The 18,979-nt window shown below is 41.1% G+C and overlaps 1 protein-coding gene across 8 annotated transcripts in view; it reads left to right on the top strand.

Moving 5' to 3' along the window:
* The window catches only part of NCAM1 (neural cell adhesion molecule 1), a 457,028-nt gene that overhangs the window by 356,806 nt on the left and 81,243 nt on the right, over positions 1–18,979 (top strand). For all 8 annotated transcript variants that reach the window (XR_008848564.1, XM_056544809.1, XM_056544805.1 and 5 more), the window contains 5 exons: positions 301–451; positions 3,586–3,770; positions 4,788–4,884; positions 4,993–5,163; positions 8,089–8,220. Coding sequence is in view for 7 of the 8 variants with exons in the window: in XM_056544809.1 (XP_056400784.1) it covers positions 301–451; positions 3,586–3,770; positions 4,788–4,884; positions 4,993–5,163; positions 8,089–8,220 (736 nt within the window). In the remaining variant the exon portion in view is untranslated. The remainder of the gene's footprint in view (positions 1–300; positions 452–3,585; positions 3,771–4,787; positions 4,885–4,992; positions 5,164–8,088; positions 8,221–18,979) is intronic.

Below are 18,979 nucleotides of genomic sequence, written 5' to 3'. Positions count from 1 at the left end.
GCACTGGTTACAGTAGGGGGGGGGTAATGCTATGGATTAAAGCTTCTTTTGATACATTGACCAAATATTACAGTACCTTTTGGCAAAAATGACTTTACTGAACATAGATATGGTTATTTGTTATGGTCATATTATAATCATGTTATTGCATGTTCCCAAATTTTAGATCAGGTACTTTAACATTTCCAAACATTGGATGAATAAAAGCTAGTAGTTTCCCTAGTTCTGGCACAGTAGAATTTAATCATATATAAATTCATATATTCTTGTGTACTGATACAATTTTTCTCCTTTCTGTAGACCTTGGATGGGCGTATTGTGGTTCAGGGGCACATCAGGATGTCTTCTCTCACCTTGAAGGACATCCAGTACACCGATGCTGGGGAATACTTCTGCGTTGCCAGCAACACCATTGGCCAGGACACACAAGCTATGTACTTCGAAGTGCAATGTAAGACCTCTTGTTTTTTGTATTGTTTTATTTTTTAGGGGGGGGGGTGGAGTTCCTACCCAGCATTTCCATGCACTACATTTATGGCCAATCATGATCATTAATCACTGTTTCTGCTTCAGTTTTGAAAGACTTTGGACCAGTGCTTGACATGAGAAAATAGGCATGGAAAGAGCACACAGTTTCTTGCAATGATCTCAATTTTTGCCCAAAATTCTTAAAAATTTGCTACAATTTTTCAGTTAAAATTACCCAAAAAACATTCCTGAAATACTTTCTTCACAAGACAAACCCTCTGGAAGCTAAACAAGGAAGTACTATTTTATATATTCTTGTATTACTGGGTTTATAGTAAGTAACAATAGATCCAGAGTATACACTCTATAAAGTCGTATGATGAGGGAACTTTTACAGAGCATGAATATGTATTGTAAACAATAGGTCTAATTTTAATGCACATACATGCTGTGGGAGCGCTCTGTACTTTCTGCACTGATGAACTTTGATTTTGTTTCATGCTGCTGCTCAGAATGAGCTTGTGGTTAAATTAAAGATGTAGAAAGAAAGTAAGAAAGCTTACAGAATAAAAGTATTTTTATAGTGCAGGTTGTAAAGACACTATTCAGGGGAGCAATGTGTTCCCTTATTAAAGTAAAACGGTCATCCTGTTCACCCACACTAAACCCAATACACTGGGTTATAGTGTGGGTGAACAAAAGTCAGTTGAATGGGTCACTTACTAACATACGTACCTTAGGTCCGGAGTTATGACCCTCTGAAGACCCTTTTCTATCTTTACTGAATTGCACGCTGGAGGTGGGCCCGTATTTGCATAATTATTGGCACTGATCTCCACGTCTTAGTGCTGGTCACGTGAGTGCTCAGTCAGCGCATGTGCTCACGTGACCAGCACTAGGAAGTGGAGACCAGTGCCGATGAATTTGCAAATACAGCCAACGGGGCCTGCCTCCAACATGCAATTCAGTGAAGATGGAGGAGGGTCTTCAGTGGGACATAACTCCGGAAGTAAGGTATGCATGTTAGTAAGTGACCCCTCAACGAACTCCTTTTCCAACACCATAACTCATTGTATTAGATTTAGTGTGGGTGAACAGGATGACTGTTATCTTTTAATATCCTCCTACCATCTTTTGGTACACATTATGTATTTATATTGCCCCTCCACCCAAATGATAAAACCTTACAGATGCCTTTTCATTATCTGTTCTCTGCTTAGAGAGTCATCTGTCATATACATTGTTGTTGCAGTCAGCCATTTTGTAGTTAATAGAGAATTGTATTCGGCTCACCGAACTTTATGTAAGTATCCAAAGGGAGATATCTAGCAACATGAATGCCAGGAAAAAGGTGTAAAGGTCAGATTTTAACCTATATTTTCCAAAATCACTTTAAAGGGGACTCCACTGGAAAACATTATTTTTTTTTTTTTAAATCAATTGGTGCCAAAAAGTTAAGCAAATTTGTAAATTACTTCTATTTAAAAATCTTAACCCTTCCAGTACTTATCAACTGCTATATACTGTTACGCCGAGCGCTCCGGGTCCCTGCTCCTCCCCGGAGCGCTCACGGCGTTCTTCTTCTGTTAGCAGCGCCCCGGTCAGACTCGCTGACCGGGAGCGCTGCTCCGAGTCCCCCAGCGGGGATGCGATGTGCCTGCCCACGGGTCGCATCCCGTTCTGCTCACCTGCTCCGTCCTCCTTCCGTCCCATCCCGGCGTGCGCGGCCCCGCTCTCTAGGGCGCGCGCGTGCCGGCTCTCTGAAATTTAAAGGACCAGTGCACCACTAATTGGTGCCTGGCCCAATCAAGTGCAATCATCTCCATTTCCTATATAAACCCACTTCCCCTTCCTGTCCTCGCCGGATCTTGTTGCCCTAGTGCCCTGAGAAAGCGTTTTGTGTATCCCAAGCCTGTGTATCCAGACCCTTGCCGTTGCCCCTGACTACGACCCTTTGCTGCCTGCCCTGACCTTCTGCTACGTCCGACCTTGCTCTTTCCTTGTCCCTGTGTACCACGCCTGTCTCAGCTGTCAGTGGGGTTGAGTCGCTATCGGGTGGAACGACCTGGGGGTTACCTGCCGCTGCAAGTCCATCCCGCTTTGCGGGGGGCTCTGGTGAAACCAGTAACCCCTTAGATTCCATTCCCCTGGTACGGCCCACGCCATCACCTCACTGACACAGAGGATCCACCTCCAGTGTCCTCTCTGCATTCCAGTCCGGATCCTGACATATACTACAGAGGAAGTTTTTTTTATTTTTGAATTTCCTTTCTGTCTGACCACTTTGCTCTCTGCCGACACCTCTGTCCATTTTAGGGACTGTCCAGAGTAGGAGCTAATCCCCATAGCAAATCTTTCCTGCTCTGGACAATACCTGACATGGACAGAGGTGTCAGCAGAGAGCACTGTGGTCAGACAGCAAGGAAGTTCAAAAAGAAAAGAACTTCCTCTATAGTATACAGCAGATGATAAGTACTGGAAGGGTTAACATTTTTAAATAGAAGTAATTTTACAAACCTGTTTAACTTTCTGGCACTAGTTGATTTAAAAGAAAATGTTTTCTAGGGCAGTACCCCTTTAAATAGTAAACTTGGTTGATCACTTTAGACAATTTCTACCTAATTATTTTGTACCAATTTTTCTAATTCTCCCATAATGAGCAGCGTTTTTTATTTTACATCCCTCCCCTAGTCTATGCCCTAGCCTATGCCTACATTACTATACAAAGAGGGTACATTCTTAAAGAGGCTGTCCGGGCAGCATTTTTTACACATTTGCCCAGGGAGGGAATGTTAGAAAAAAACACACACCTTCCTTCCCCGCATCCTTGCCGCTGTTGATATTACAGAGCACCAGTACCTGCTGTGCAGCGCTTCAGGGTTTCACAGGCCTGTTCAGCCAATGTTGAGGCTGACCACACTGTGGCCACTGATTGACTGAATTGGCCTATAACCTCCTTTCCCATAACCTGGAAGAGATGTACAGCAGGGACCTTAGCTCCATAATTCCTGCAACATGTGGGAGCGAGGAAAGTAAGTGTTTGCAAACATATGATTTCGCTCATCAGACTTATTTTGTGTACAAATATTAATGAGATTACTTTACTTACTTTTTCAGATGCTCCCAAAATTAAAGGCCCAGTGGTTATTTATACCTGGGAGGGAAATCCTGTTAACATTACCTGTGAAGTCCTCGCCTATCCTACGGCAAGAGTGTCCTGGTTGAGGGATGGACAACTTCTGCCAAGTTCCAACTCCTCAAACATCAAGATCTACAATACTCCATTTGCCAGCAGCCTAGAGGTACAAATAACTGTCCAAATTGTCTAAGGCTAGTTTATTTTGTTCTGAAAAGCTCAATAAAGAAGTTCTGCCATTATTGCTCCCATATGACTTTTCTAGAGTTCTGAACTCTCTTTGGATCTGCTCACATTGCAGGCTTTATTTAGGCCCCCTTAGGCTAGGTTTCCACTTGGTTTTTTTTCTGGCAGTCTTTGGAAAACTGCCACTGCAGTTTTTGAGCCAAAGTCAGAAGTGGATCCATAAGGGAGGAGAAGTAGAAGTCCTTCCTTTAAATGTCCTATTCCTTTTGAATACGCTTCTGGTTTTGGCTCAAAAACTGCAGTTGCAGTTTTCCAAAAACTGCCAGAAAAAAAAACAAGTGGAAACCTAGCCTTACAAGCAATTTGTAAAAACCTAACTGGAAGAAAAGCCCTGCATACACAACATAGACCACATCATAAGTTAGTTTTGTGTACCTGATTCGGCAATGCATTATGGTTTCCATAGTGAACGGAAACTATTCTGCGATTTTGAACAGACCCTTACTACCATAGAAGGCTTCCTTTACATCAGGTTCAGAGGTTCTCTTAGGAGCCTCATTGCAAATTCCAGATTGTCGAATTTTGTGGTACTACAAATATAATTTTGCATTGAAAATTGCATAAAAACAGGGTAAAATAGCACAGCATGCATCACTATTTTGTCCAGTAAAATACCATGATGGAAACCCAATGGATATTAATAATGTCAGAGGTGTGCAGTCAGTGTCCTCCATGTAAATGATCCGGCGCTACTGTTATTAAATTAGATTTTTTGGGGAAAAATGGATGGGAGATCTCTAATGATTTGACAGCTGGAGGAACTTCTGGTGCTAAGAAATTTTCAAGAAAAAGAAGATTTTAACAAATGTGATTTGCTGGAATAGATTGCAGGAATTTCTGGTTTCATACATGATGTTTTTGAGCTGGGGGCTGGATCATTCATGGCAATTATGTGCTGTGGAGACATACACTGAAGTGAATGTCCTTTTATCAACAGATAAACCCTGACTCTGAAAGTGATTTTGGAAACTACAATTGCACTGCAGTTAACAGCGTTGGACAGGAGTCTTCTGAGTTCATTCTCGTACAAGCCGGTGAGTAACCATCAAAGGAATAGTTTAAATAACAAAACTCAAAGTTATGAAGGAACCAAAATCCTCTATCCTTCTTATTTACTACTCTGTATTATCATGTTTTGTCAGAAACCCCATCATCACCAAACATTGTCAGGGTGGAGTCCTACTCAAGCACCGCTATGGTTGAATTTGAAGAACCAGACTCTACTGGGGGAGTACCCATCCTCAAGTACAAAGCAGAATGGAGACATACAGGAGCAGAGACATGGCAAACCTCTAACTTTAGTGCCCGAGATGGTAATTTAAAGTACAATTTTTATTTATTTTTTTAAGGCAAGATTGTTGTATGTTGCATATTAAGTACACTTGTACATTATAAAATATGTTAATTTTATATTCACCTTTTTGTGACCTTAATAGGGGTCAACTGGGCCCTGTCAATCAAGCTCAGTGCCACCAGAAACACTTCCTGAGTTTGGACTCCTGCCAGGCCGGGAGGAGACAAAACTAACTAATAATTGTGGCAGGGAACAGAACAAAGCCACCTAGTGGGCATTTTTTATATTACATTTTAAAAATATTTATGTTGATCATTTTAAAAGCAAGTGCATGGGAAAGTGTCTGCTAATCACAGAAGGAACACTATTTTAAAAGTTTTATTTGGTGTCAGGTACTCTTTCACCCCTTTACGATGCAGGACATAAATGTACGTCCTGGTGCAGTTGTACTTAACGCACCAGGACGTACATTTAAGTCCTATACATGACCGCAAGCTTCGGAGTGATGCTTGGGTCATGCGCGGCAGGCGTCCTCCATTACCCCTCAGATGCCGTGATCAATACAGAGGAGATCCGATCATCTAGAACGGCAGACGGAGGTCCCCTCACTTGCCTCCGCTGCCTTCCTCGGGTCTTCTGCTCTGGTCTGAGATTGAGCAGACCAGAGCAGAAGATGACCGATAATACTGATGTGCTATCCCCTATGCATAGCACTAAACAGTACTAGCAATCAAAGGATTGCAATAAATAGTACCCTATGGGGACATTTAACCCCTTAAGGACCGGGGTTTTTTCCGTTTTTGCATTTTCGTTTTTTGCTCCTTGCCTTTAAAAAATCATAAATCTTTCAATTTTGCACCTAAAAATCCATATGATGGCTTATTTTTTGCGCCACCAATTCTACTTTGTAATGACGTCAGTCATTTCGCCCAAAAATCTACGGTGAAACAGAAAAAAAAATCATTGTGTGACAAAATTGAAAAAAAAACGCCGTTTTGTAACTTTTGGGGGCTTCCGTTTCTACGTAGTACATTTTTCGGTTAAAATGACACCTTATCTTTATTCTGTAGGTCCATACGATTAAAATGATACCCTACTTATATAGGTTTGATTTTGTCGGACTTCTGGAAAAAATCATAACTACATGCAGGAAAATTAATACGTTTAAAATTGTCATCTTCTGACCCCTATAACTTTTTTATTTTTCCGTGTATGGGGGGTATGAGGGATCATTTTTTGCGCCGTGATCTGAAGTTTTTAACGGTACCATTTTTGCATTGATAGGACTTATTGATCGCTTTTTATTCATTTTTAAATGATATAAAAAGTGACCAAAAATGCACTATTTTGGACTTTGGAATTTTTTTGCGCGTACGCCATTGACCGAGCGGTTTAATTAATGATATATTTTTATAATTCGGACATTTCCGCACGCGGGGATACCATATATGTTTATTTTTATTTACACTGTGTTTTTTTTTTTATTGGAAAAGGGGGGTGATTCAAACTTTTAATAGGGGAGGAGTTAAATGATCTTTATTCACTTTTTTTTTCACTTTTTTTTTGCAGTGTTATAGGTCCCATAGGGACCTATAACACTGCACACACTGATCTTCATCATTGATCACTGGTTTCTCATAGGAAACCAGTGATCGACGATTCTGCCGCATGACTGCTCATGCCTGGATCTCAGGCACTGAGCAGTCATTCGGCGATCGGACAGCGAGGAGACAGATAGGGGCCCTCCCGCTGTCCTGTCAGCTGTTCGGGATGCCGCGATTAGCCGCGGCTATCCCGAACAGCCCGACTGAGCTAGCCGGCAACTTTCACTTTCGCTTTTAGCCGCGCGGCTCAGCTCTGAGCGCGCGGCTAAAGGGTTAATAGCGTGTGGCGCCGCGATCGGCGCTGCACGCTATTAGAGGCGGGTCCCGGCTTCACTATGACGCCCGGCCCGCCGTGATATGACGTGGGGTTACTGTGTAACCCCGCGTTATATCAGGAGAGCAGGACCAAGGACGTACCGGTACATCCTTGGTCCTTAAGGGGTTAAAGTGTAAAATTAAAAGTTAAAAAAATAAATAAATAAAATACCCTCCCACAATAAAAATTTAAATTTTCCCATTTTCCCCATTTCACCCCCAAAAAGTGTGAAAAAATAAATACATTTATAAACATATTTGGTATCGATGCATACTTAAATATCCGAACTATTAAAATTTATTGTTAATGATACCATACAGTGAACGTCGTGAACGTAACAAAAAAATCCCAAATTGCTGCTTTTTTATAACATTTTATTCCAAAAAATGTTGATAAAAAATGTATTAAAAGTTTTATATATGCAAATAAGGTATCAATAAAAAGTACAGATCACGGTCCAAAAATATTAGCCCTCGTACCGCCGCTTATACAGAAAAATGAAAAAGTTATAGGTCTTCAAAATAGAGGGATTTTAAATGTACTAATTTGGTTTAAATGTTTGCAATTTGTTTAATCGCAACAGTAACAGAAAAGTATGTTATCATGGGTATCATTTTAATCCTATTGACCCAAAGAATAAAGAACACAACGGTTTTGCATTACAACAGACAACTGGTCACGCAAAAAACAAGCCCTCATACTAGTCTGTGGATGAAAATATAAAAGAGTTATGATTTTTTGAACGTGAGGAGGAAAAAGGGGTTAAAGGTAATCTTCTAAAACTTGCATGGCAGGGTGACCTATGCCATCCAGTGTTGAAGGCCATTGCTTATGCTACATGTATTCTCATACAGTTATTCTGCCATTGGAAAGTAGTTGTTCACTATTAGGTCCCTGTTCTGTTAGTTATGGCCAAATTCTACTTGGAACAAACAGCAGACAACACCTTTACAACCCAAACCTGTTAGAGGCATGTCTTAAAAATGTCTAATTTTCCAAACTTCTTAATGTTCTGTGTTTGCAGAAAGTTCAGAGAGCACAATCACAATCGGAGGTCTTAGGCCCGAGACATCATATGTTGTCAAACTGTCTGCTATCAATGGCAAAGGGATTGGAGAGGCATCCCTACCTTATGAGTTTGTGACCCAGCCAGTCCGTAAGTAAATTTGGAGCTTTATAGTAATGCCCTATATGCACTATATCAGCTGCATATCCTATATGTATTATATTCAACAAGATCATGTATAAAATTAAAATTATTACATATGTTAAATGTAGGTATATTATGATGTTGCAATATGGAGGACAGTGAAATTATGCAAAGTGAACTTAAGATATGATCAGGAAAGCCTAAAATAAGGGTTAACATATTGTTTAGATATGACTAACTGTAAATCACTGAGACTTCTAAATGTAAGGTGCACATGATGTCCTACATAGAACTTAAATATTTAAAGGAGAACTCCAGAATAGAAAAATTGTCCTCCATACTGCTGGCAGTAAAACAATAAACAGGTACATACCTTCCTTCGCTCCCCCGGTGCCTCCGGTAACCCACTCCGGTCTCCGCCGCGATCCTCTTCCCGGTTGCTGGTTGTCGGCGAGTCATACTGCCATTCACTGGCTGTAGCGAATTCCTGACTCGGCCGACGATAGGCTGAGGGGCAGTGTGATGTCCCACTGCCCCTCAGCCTATCGCCGGCCGAGTCGGGATTTTGCTGCGGCCGGTGATTGTCTGAGTGCCGTATGACTCGCCGACCACCGGCAACCAGGAAGAGGATTGTGGCGGAGACCGGCGGCACCGGGGGAGCGAAGGAAGGTATGTGCCCTTTTAATTTTTTACTGCCGGCAGTATGGAGGACAATTTTTGCAGGTTTTGGTTGCATTTTTTTTTTTAGCCTTAGCCAGAAGTGGATATTAAAAAGAAGCAGAAGTATAGATGCAAGACTGTTCTTTTACTTTCTTTTGTAGGCACTCCTAGCTTTTTCTTTCAAACTGAATCAAAAGTGCATGTATGAATCCTGGCTAAAACACTACATAAGGAATTATCTAGTTTCATAGAAGCCTCCTTAATACTTTCATACTAGCCCATCAGCAACGAGATATATATATATATATATATTGTATTATAAGCGTTTAGTTGCATGTACATTCTCCTCCTGATCTTGTTTCATTGACAAACTCTTTTTTGCTGCATTAAGAAGCCTTCACTGATACATCTCTTTAGTTTTTATGAGGGTTATAGGTTTTAGCAAAACAATTATTTAACATGTGTCACATTTTATCCAATAGAAAGGAAACAATTCACTTTTCACATAAATGATCTGATGAGAGTGTATAAGAGTATTACACAATGTACCTTAAAATGTTGTTTTGCATTGGGGTAAATCATTGTTTTCAAGTTCAGTAACAATTTTGCACGTATTGAAGTTCAGATTTTTTTCTACAAATGCCCCTTTGTGCCATCAATGGCATTGACTACTGGGATAAACACAATGTATGAGTTATCAGGTGATCATATTGTCTGGGTCTCATTTTCATTTGATTCCATTGCATTGTGTGTTAACATATTTGCTTTAAGTTCACCCTTTCTTTTTTGTCTCTTTGGCTCCATCTCACTTGCATTCTCTTTTATTTCGAACCATCTCTCTCTTTTACATCTCTCCGCCACCCTTTGGAATACCACAGCTTTTTCATATCCACGTAAGTGCCTCTTTGCAATCTCTCTCTCTTTCCATGACATCCATTGCAACTCTGAATTTGGCTCTTCCTGTTGCACACATGCTGCCTGGCCTTAGGAAGGCTTAAATTTTGCTGGGATGTGGCTGCAGTGAAATTAAGGAGTTTATGTACAGCCTAGTGATAATACCTAAAATAGATATTTATGACTGCATTTTATAAGAAAAGGGATATAGGGAAACAAGGGTCAATAAACCGGTCTACCCCAAATTTATTTATACATAGTTGCTAAAAATACTATAGTCTGGTTTCATTAAAACATAAGAATCATAAGCTGAATGGATGGAACTTCCACCCTGCTAGGGATTCTGCTACATGGAAACCTGATTAAAGGAAAGTAACTTCCTTTATGGATTGCCATATTTTGTGCCCATGATAAAATTTCCTAACTCCTGGGACTGAGAAAAGACTTAAAGGACACCTGCAGCAAAAGACAACTTATCCCCTATCCACAGGAACGGCTCCCGCACGGGAGAGCTGCGGCAGAGCTGTGGCCCCGTGCAGGAGATCACGGGGGGTCCCAGCAGTCGGACCCCCCCGCGATCAACCACTTATCCCCTATCCTGTGGATAGGGGATAAGTTGTCTTTTGCTGCAGATTTCCTTTAAACAGCTGTTGGCAACCGCAACATATATAGTTAACCAGGCCATAGTCTTAATTACCCAATGTGTGGCAGGGTCCCTACGAAGTGATTGAAAAGGTAGGGGGATGGCGTACAGGGTACACCAGCCCAGGCGAAGAAAGCCAGAGCAAGTGTACCATGTAAACTTGTTGAAACCTTGGAAATATAGGGAGACTAGTGTGGATGACAACCCTTGGCCAGGTTTGTTAGGGGTGGAGTTTCCCGTGCCTCAGTCTGGTGCGAGGGAAGCAGTTGCCACAGTGAACATTCCTGACAGCCTTTCCCCTGCACAGATTCAGGTGGCCAGGGAGTTCGTCAGTAGGAACACCGATGTCTCAGACCTTCCTGGATGTACTTCTGTCATCCGCCATTACATTGTCACTGAACCCCAGGTAAAAATACGGTTGAAACCATACCGGGTACCTGAGTCGCGGCGACAAGCCATCTTGGAAGAAGTACAGCAGATGTTAAAACTGGATGTCATCGAGGTATCAAAGAGTGAATGGGCCAGTCAGATAGTCTTAATAACCAAGCCAGATGGTACGTTGCGGTTCTGTAATGACTTCCGCAAACTTAATGAGGTGTCCAAGTTTGATGCATACCCCATGCCACGTATTGATGAGCGTTTTGAAAGGTTAGGACAGGCTCTGTATTTTTCTGTTTTGGAACTCACCAAAGGGTACTGGTAGGTACCCTTGATGGAGGCTGCCAAAGAGAAAACAGCCTTAATCATACCAGAAGGTTTGTTCCAGTACAAGGTATTACCCTTTGGTTTACATGGAACTCCCGCTATGTTTCAAAGACTAATGGATATTGTACTTCGGCCACATTGTCGGTATGCTTTAGCTTATCTGGACAATATCATCATACACAGTACAGACTGGGAAAGTACAGGCAGTGGTAGACTCCCTTTGGAAGGCCGAATTAACTGCTATCCCCAAAAAGTGTGCCATAGGGTTGGAAAAGAGCAAATACCTGGGGTATGTCATTGGGCGTGGAGTTGTCAAACCCCAGGTAAACAAAATAGAGGCCATTCGGAATTTGCCCCCACCTGTCACTACCCGACAGGTGAAGTTGTTCTTAGGAATGGTGGGTTACTATATGAGGTTTATCCCCCATTTTGCAACGGTGGCCGCGCCCTTAACAAACCTCCTGAAGGGACCCATGTCCGTCATGATGCATTGAAACGAACAGGCAGAGCAGGAGTTTTCTGCTTTGAAGTCAGCCCTATGTGGGTCTCTGGTGTTGGTGACACCCGACTTCAAAAGGGAATTTGTGGTACAGACCAATATCTCTGAGGTATGTCTCAGTGCTGTACTCTCCCAGGAAGTCAACGGGGAAGAGCATCCCGTTGTCTTTCTCAGCCGAAAACTGACTCCGGCCGAGTGCCATTAAGAGGGCACTCGAGTCTCTCCGATATTATCTGTTGGGCAGGAAATTTCATCTTGTCACGGATCATTCCCCCCTTAAGTGGATGTGTCAAGCCAAGGACAAAAATGCCAGGGTCACTAGGTGGTTTCTGTCATTACAGAACTTCAAGTTCAGGGTTGAACACAGAGCGGGTTATTTGCTAGGCAATGCCGATGCCCTATCAGGAGTCCACTGTTGTACAAGTGTTCACCCAATTAGGCTTGTACAAAGGGGGGGGGGTATGTGAGAAGGTCAAAGGTATCGTGGGGGATGGGTGATATGTGTCACCAAGGCTCCTGTCTTTGGTGAAGTAAGAGCCGGTATTTATACAGTGTCTGTGCTGCAATGCAGACTGACACTATGGCTGTAGTATGGCTGGAAGGCCAATCCGGGAAGGCTTTTACTGGGAATGATCAAGTGCAGGGTGGGGGGCATTCCCCACAATCCAGGCCGCCTTTTGTTGGCCTTAAAGACAACCTGTTTTACCAGCTGAGGGGGATTTTCTAGTTGCAGCTCACACTGCCAGAGAGAGAGCCGAGAGTGGAGTTCTTCCCTACGTTTGCTCCAAGGTTGAAAGCTGGTGAGCAGCCTCCCTGGAGGCCTGGAAAAGACTTGCTTTATGCCGCATGGCATGGTCTGAGGTGTGAACAAACACCTAAGGAATACAGGAGGACTTTTGTTATGTTTTCCTTTGTTCTGCATTTAAAGACTGTTTGCTGTGTGACAAGTGTGAATAAAACACTGAACTTTGATTTGGAAGATACTGCTTCCTTGCCTCTATACTGCAATTGCACCTATTTGCAAGAGCAAGTCATCACAATCTATATATATATATATGTGTGTGTGTGTATATATATATATATTTATGTATATTTATTATTGTATAGTATTTGTAGCATTGTAGAATGAGCATGAAAATGAAAAAGCAGAAGCCATGCTTATGACCCAGGAAAACTGCAATCCTACAGGGCCATGCAAGGGCAGCATTCACTGTAGAAGTGGCTGGTGTGTTTTACAGTCTTTGAGGTTTTCCCTTTTATCTGTTAGAAAAAAAACAGTCTTTTCCAGCCACAGGGGTCACTACTACAGGAGGTGTCTGCCCATTGATTACATACAAGTAAGGTGTAGTCGGATATCCTTCCAGGGCTTTTGTAAGTCCTGATCAATGAACTATGTGGCTGCATCCAAACACCACGTGATGAATAAAAAAGCCTCCTACAGAGAACTGAGATTTATTATGTCTTTCTCCAGTAAACAATTTAAAATGACAGTCTAGGTTTGAGTCAGAGAATTTTTTTTTCTCCAGATCACTGCACACATAAACTCTGTTATATTCCCTCATGTTGTAGGACATTGTCAACTTTATAGATGAGAACAGAAGTCTGATTTATGGATTGTCAGCAAGCAGTGATAGGTGACAGCTAGTTATAGACACCAACTGGCACACTTTATTTGCTTCACTTCAAAAAAGAAAGTTTATTTCACACACTTATTGTTGAAAGGTTTATTACAGCTCGGTGTCATGAACATGAGGTTTTTGCTTTAACATTATGAACTCAGTAAAGCTGTTTACCCTGTACTCTGGTGGATGTCTGCTCTGGACACCAATATAATACACCATCTACATTCATCTGTACTGCAAACAGTACAGCCCATCAGCCTGACAACGCTCCTATCACCAGCCCCTGTAGACACAATGCCATGGCCACTAATGGGCATCTAATATTTTTTCCCCTTTGTCTCACTTTTTCCCCTTTTGCCTTATTATATTAGTTTTTTAACAAATTCATTTGCAAGAATTGGTTGCTAGTATAAAGCAAATATAAATGTAACAGAGTCACATAGTAGTTTTACCAGCATTATACATATACCACATTGAATGCTACAGTCATGGCCGTAAATGTTGGCACCCCTGAAATTATTCACAAAAATAAAGTATTTCTCACAGAAAAGGATTGCAGTAACACATGTTTTGCTAAACATATGTTTCTTCCCTTTGTGTGTATTGGAACTAAACCAAAAAGGGAGGAAAAATAGAAAATTGGACATAATGTCACACCAAACTCCAAAAATGGGCTGGACACAATTATTGTCACCCTTTCAAAATTGTGTAAAAATAAGAATATTTCAAGCATGTGATGCTCATTTAAACTCACCTGGGGCAAGTAACATGTGTGGGCAATATAAAAAGAATACCTTAAAGCAGATAAAAATGGAGAGAAGTTCACTTAGTCTTTGCATTGTGTGTCTGTGTGTGCCACACTAAGCATGGACAACAGAAAAAGGAGAAGAGAACTGTCTGAGAACCAAAAGTGTGGACAAATATCAACAATCTCAGGGTTACAAGTCCATCTCCAGAGATTTAGATTTGCCTTTGTCCACAGTGCGCAACATTATCAAGAAGTTTGCAACCCATGGCACTGTAGCTAATCTACCTGGCCGTGGACGGAAGAGAAAAATTGATGAAAGGTGTCAACGCAGGATAGTCCGGATGGTGGATAAGTAGCCCAAAACAAGTTCCAAAGATATTCAAGCTGTCCTGCGGGCTCAGGGAGTATCAGTGTCAGCGCGAACTATCCGTCGACATTTAAATGTAATGAAACGCTATGTCAGGTGACCCAGGAGGACCACACTGTTGACACAGAGACATAAGCAAGTCTACATTTTGTCAAAATGAACTTGAATAAGCCAAAATCCTTTTGGGAAAACGTCTTGTGGGCAGATAGACCTAGATTGAGCTTTTTGGTAAAGCACATCATTTACCGAAAACGGAATGAGGCCTACAAAGAAAAGAGCACAGTACCTACAGTGAAATATGGTGGAGGTTCAATGATATTTTGGGGTTCTTTTGCTGCCTCTGGCACTGGGTGCCTTGAATGTGTGCAAGGCATCATGAAATCTGAGGATTACTGACAGATTTTGGGTCGCACTGTACAGCCCAGTGTCAGAAAGCTGGGTTTGCATCCGAGATATTGAGTCTTCTAGCAGGACAGTGACCTCAAACATATGTCAAAAAGCACCCAGAAATGGATGGCAACAAAGCGCTGGAGAGTTCTGAAGTGGCCAGCAATGAGTCCAGATCTAAATCCCATTGAACATCTGTGGAGAGATCTTAAAATTGCTGTTGGAAAAAGGTGCCTTCCAATAAGAGAGACCTGGAGCAGTTTGCAAAGGAAGAGAGGTGCAACATTCCGGCTGGAGGTGTAAGAAGCTTATTAACCCCTTAAGGACTCAGGGTTTTTCCGTTTTTGCACTTTCGTTTTTTCCTCCTTACCTTTTAAAAATCATAACCCTTTCAATTTTCCACCTAAAAATCCATATTATGGCTTATTTTTTGCGTCGCCAATTCTACTTTGCAGTGACATTAGTCATTTTACCCAAAAATGCACGGCGAAACGGAAAAAAAAATCATTGTGCGACAAAATCGAAAAAAAAACGCCATTTTGTAACTTTTGGGGGCTTTCGTTTCTACGCAGTGCATATTTCGGTAAAAATTACACCTTATCATTATTCTGTAGGTCCATACGGTTAAAATGATACCCTACTTATATAGGTTTGATATTGTCGCACTTCTGGAAAAAATCATAACTACATGCAGGAAAATTTATACGTTTAAAAATGTCATCTTCTGACCCCTATAACTTTTTTATTTTTCCATGTATGGGGTGGTATGAGGACTCATTTTTTGCGCCGTGATCTGAAGTTTTTATCGGTATGATTTTTGTTTTGATCGGACTTTTTGATCACTTTTTATTCATTTTTTAATGATATAAAAAGTGACCAAAATACGCTTTTTTGGACTTTGGAATTTTTTTGCGCGTACGCCATTGACCGTACGGCTTAATTAATGATATATTTTTATAGTTCGGACATTTACGCACGCGGCGATACCACATATGTTTATTTTTTATTTTTTTTACACTGTTTTATTTTTTTTATGGGAAAAGGGGGGTGATTCAAACTTTTATTAGGGAAGGGGTTAAATGACCTTTATTAACACTTTTTTTTTACTTTTTTTTTGCAGTGTTATAGGTCCCATAGGGACCTATAACACTGCACACACTGATCTCTAATGCTGATCACTGGCGTGCATTAACACGCCTGTGATCAGCATTATCGGCGCTTGACTGCTCCTGCCTGGATCTCAGGCACGGAGCAGTCATTCGTCGATCGGACACCGGGGAGGCAGGTAAGAGCCCTCCCGGTGTCCGATCAGCTGTTCGGGACGCCGCGATTTCACCGCGGCGGTCCCGAACAGCCCGACTGAGCAGCCGGGTCACTTTCACTTTCACTTTCGAAGCGGCGGTCAGCTTTGACCGCCGCTTCTAAAGGGTTAATACCGCACATCGCCGCGATCGGCGATGTGTGGTATTAGCCGCGGGTCCCGGCCGTTGATTAGCGCCGGGACCCACGCGATATGATGCGGGATCGCGGCGCGATCCCGCTTCATATCGCGGGAGCCGGCGCAGGACGTAAATATACGTCCTGCGTCGTTAAGGGGTTAATGGTTATAGGAAGCGACTGATTTCAGTTATTTTTTCCAAAGGGTGTGATACCAAATATTAAGTTAAGGGTGCCATTTTTTGAGTTTGGTGTGAAATTATGTCCAATTTGCTTGTTTTTTCGTCCCTTTTTTGGTTTAATTCCAATACACACAAAGGGAATAAACGTGTATAGCAAAACATGTGATGCTGCAATTCTTTTCTGTGAGAAATACTTAATTTTCTTTAAAAATTTCAGGGGTACCAACATTTACGGCCATGACTGTAAATATCACAATCAGCTCTTTTTTGTTGGCGGATTAATTGTATTATAGTCTTATTGAAGGTACTTTAAATGTTGCTGACGCTCTCCTCAGCGTCAGTTCCATTTGATAAACAGTGTATCTTGTTTGATTCCGTCTTTTGGTAGAAAAGAATGCCAGCAACATTGGAAGAATCATCCAAAGGAAAAAAAAAAAAAACTTCTTCTATTAAGATTTCAGTTCTTCACAACTAGTGCTTCAGATATTATACAAGACATCATATGCATAAATTATACATTGGCATCTGCATAGAGAATAGAGCAGCACTGCATCACTGCATTGGTATTCCCTGTGCAAGTCCATATAGGAATAGTTACATGTACAGCTGACATGTTTGGCTCTTATGAGATCCCAAAGAATTAGAATTGTGCATATTAGATAAATTCATAGATGAGGAACATAAAAATGATTTTAGGCACATATTAAGTAGTCATATACATTGTAATGCCACACATTATCCATACTGTTTCTAATGTAAAGTTGTAAAATGGTATTCACTTCTATAGAGAGTACAGGCTGTATTTTACTAGTGAAAGTCTATATAATTAAGTAAATATGGTTCCATGTAACAAAATTGTTCATGTAGCAGATCAAACATTACGGCATTCAAATACAATTGGGTTCAATACTTTTATATTCTTTTAGGAACATTGGCCACTGCCAGCACAACTGAATATCCTAGTGAGTAGAGGGTAATGGCGGCGGGCTGTTTGCTGTGTGCATGTCCCAGTATTATCTAACAGTATTTCATTGTGTTGAATATTGAAAGCTGTTGTTGACCCTATAAAAATTGAAAAAGTGCTTTATCACAAAGTTATTACTTCAAGCTCCTGGATTACAATACAGCTTTGGTATTACAGTTCCTTTTGTGTATAGTACTGGTGACTTATAGGGTGGAATGAGGGGTACTTTTCAGCTTTTTATGGTCTTGGTACAGCTACAAGCTCAGCACTTACTATAGTTATAGCCATGTCATAGCAATAAGATATTTGCCATTATACCTGTATGGCTTCTATGAGACTGTCACTGGGACCCTTGCCAACCTTAAGAATAGAAGATAAACACCCTCCACATACAGTTAATGGAGCATCAGTGGGCATGCATGCCTTTATTCATGACCACAATTTCCCCTGCTTTCTCTGGATTGATGGGAATCTGTCAGTTTGAGCCTCACCGTTTGGATAGTTTTTCCCTATCCTGGGATCATTGATTGCTTTTCTCGATTACTCTATAAGGTCATACTGCAAGGTCCTATATGGTTAACCCGGTTTTTGTGGCTATGGTGCATGTCAGAATTAACATACTGAAGGAGCTTGCCTAGAAAAATGATAGCTGCATAGAAAAATAAAAAATATAATACAGTGGGTGAAATAATTATTGAACATGTCACCATTTTTCTCACTAAATATATTTCCAAAGATGCTATTGACATGAAATGTGCACCAGGTGTTGGAAACAACCCAAAAAATCCATACCGACAAAAAAAAAAAAAAAAGCTTATAAATTAAGTTGTGTGTAATAATGAGAAATGATACAAGGAAAAATAATTAACACATGAAGAAAGAGGTGCAAAAAAGCATGGAAATCTAGGTCAACAGCAACTCCTTGTCAGTGCTGGTTCAGTCCAAACTGATGGCCTACAAAAAATTCTTATTGCAAAGGTGTCACACAAGACACATTTCAGGATGGTTTAAAGCAAAGAGCTGTCTTAAGACCTCTGCAATCTAATTGTTGAAAAACAAAGCAATGCTGTTGTTTACAGGTGCATTTATAAGCTTCTGAATGTTCCAGTGAACACTGTTGAGGCCATAATCTGGAAGGAGAAATACAATCATTTCACCATAAATTTGACTCAACCAGGTGTTCCTGACAAGGTTTCTGACATAGGAGTGAAAAAAATAATCAGAATAGTTGTCCAAGAGCCAAAGACCACTTGTGGTCATAAAGACCTGGAATTAGCACTCTGCTGCCATGGCCTGTATGCAAACTCACCACACAAGACTCATTGCTGAATAAAATTGTTTGCTGATCAACATTTGGGAAAGACATTGAAATATTAGAAGAATATATTACTGTTTGGGTGTCATAATACACACCATTTTTGGAGGAGAAATGTCACTACACATCACCACTAAAAACACCATACCAAGTTCGGAGGTGGGAACATTATGTTTTGGGACTGCTTTTCACCAAACGTAAACTTCACCTAATTGAAGGAATGAATGGGATATTTACCAAAACATTCTTCACAAAAATCTGCTGCCATTTACCAGAATGACGAAGATGAAACAAGGGTGGACATTTGCGCAAAAGAATGCAGCTGAAAGAATACAGAGATGC

This window comes from Hyla sarda, chromosome 10 (genome assembly GCF_029499605.1).
Source record: "Hyla sarda isolate aHylSar1 chromosome 10, aHylSar1.hap1, whole genome shotgun sequence".
NCBI lineage: Eukaryota > Metazoa > Chordata > Amphibia > Anura > Hylidae > Hyla > Hyla sarda.
The sequence above is the reverse complement of the archived record's forward strand: the minus strand, read 5'-3'. Positions and strand labels throughout refer to the sequence as shown.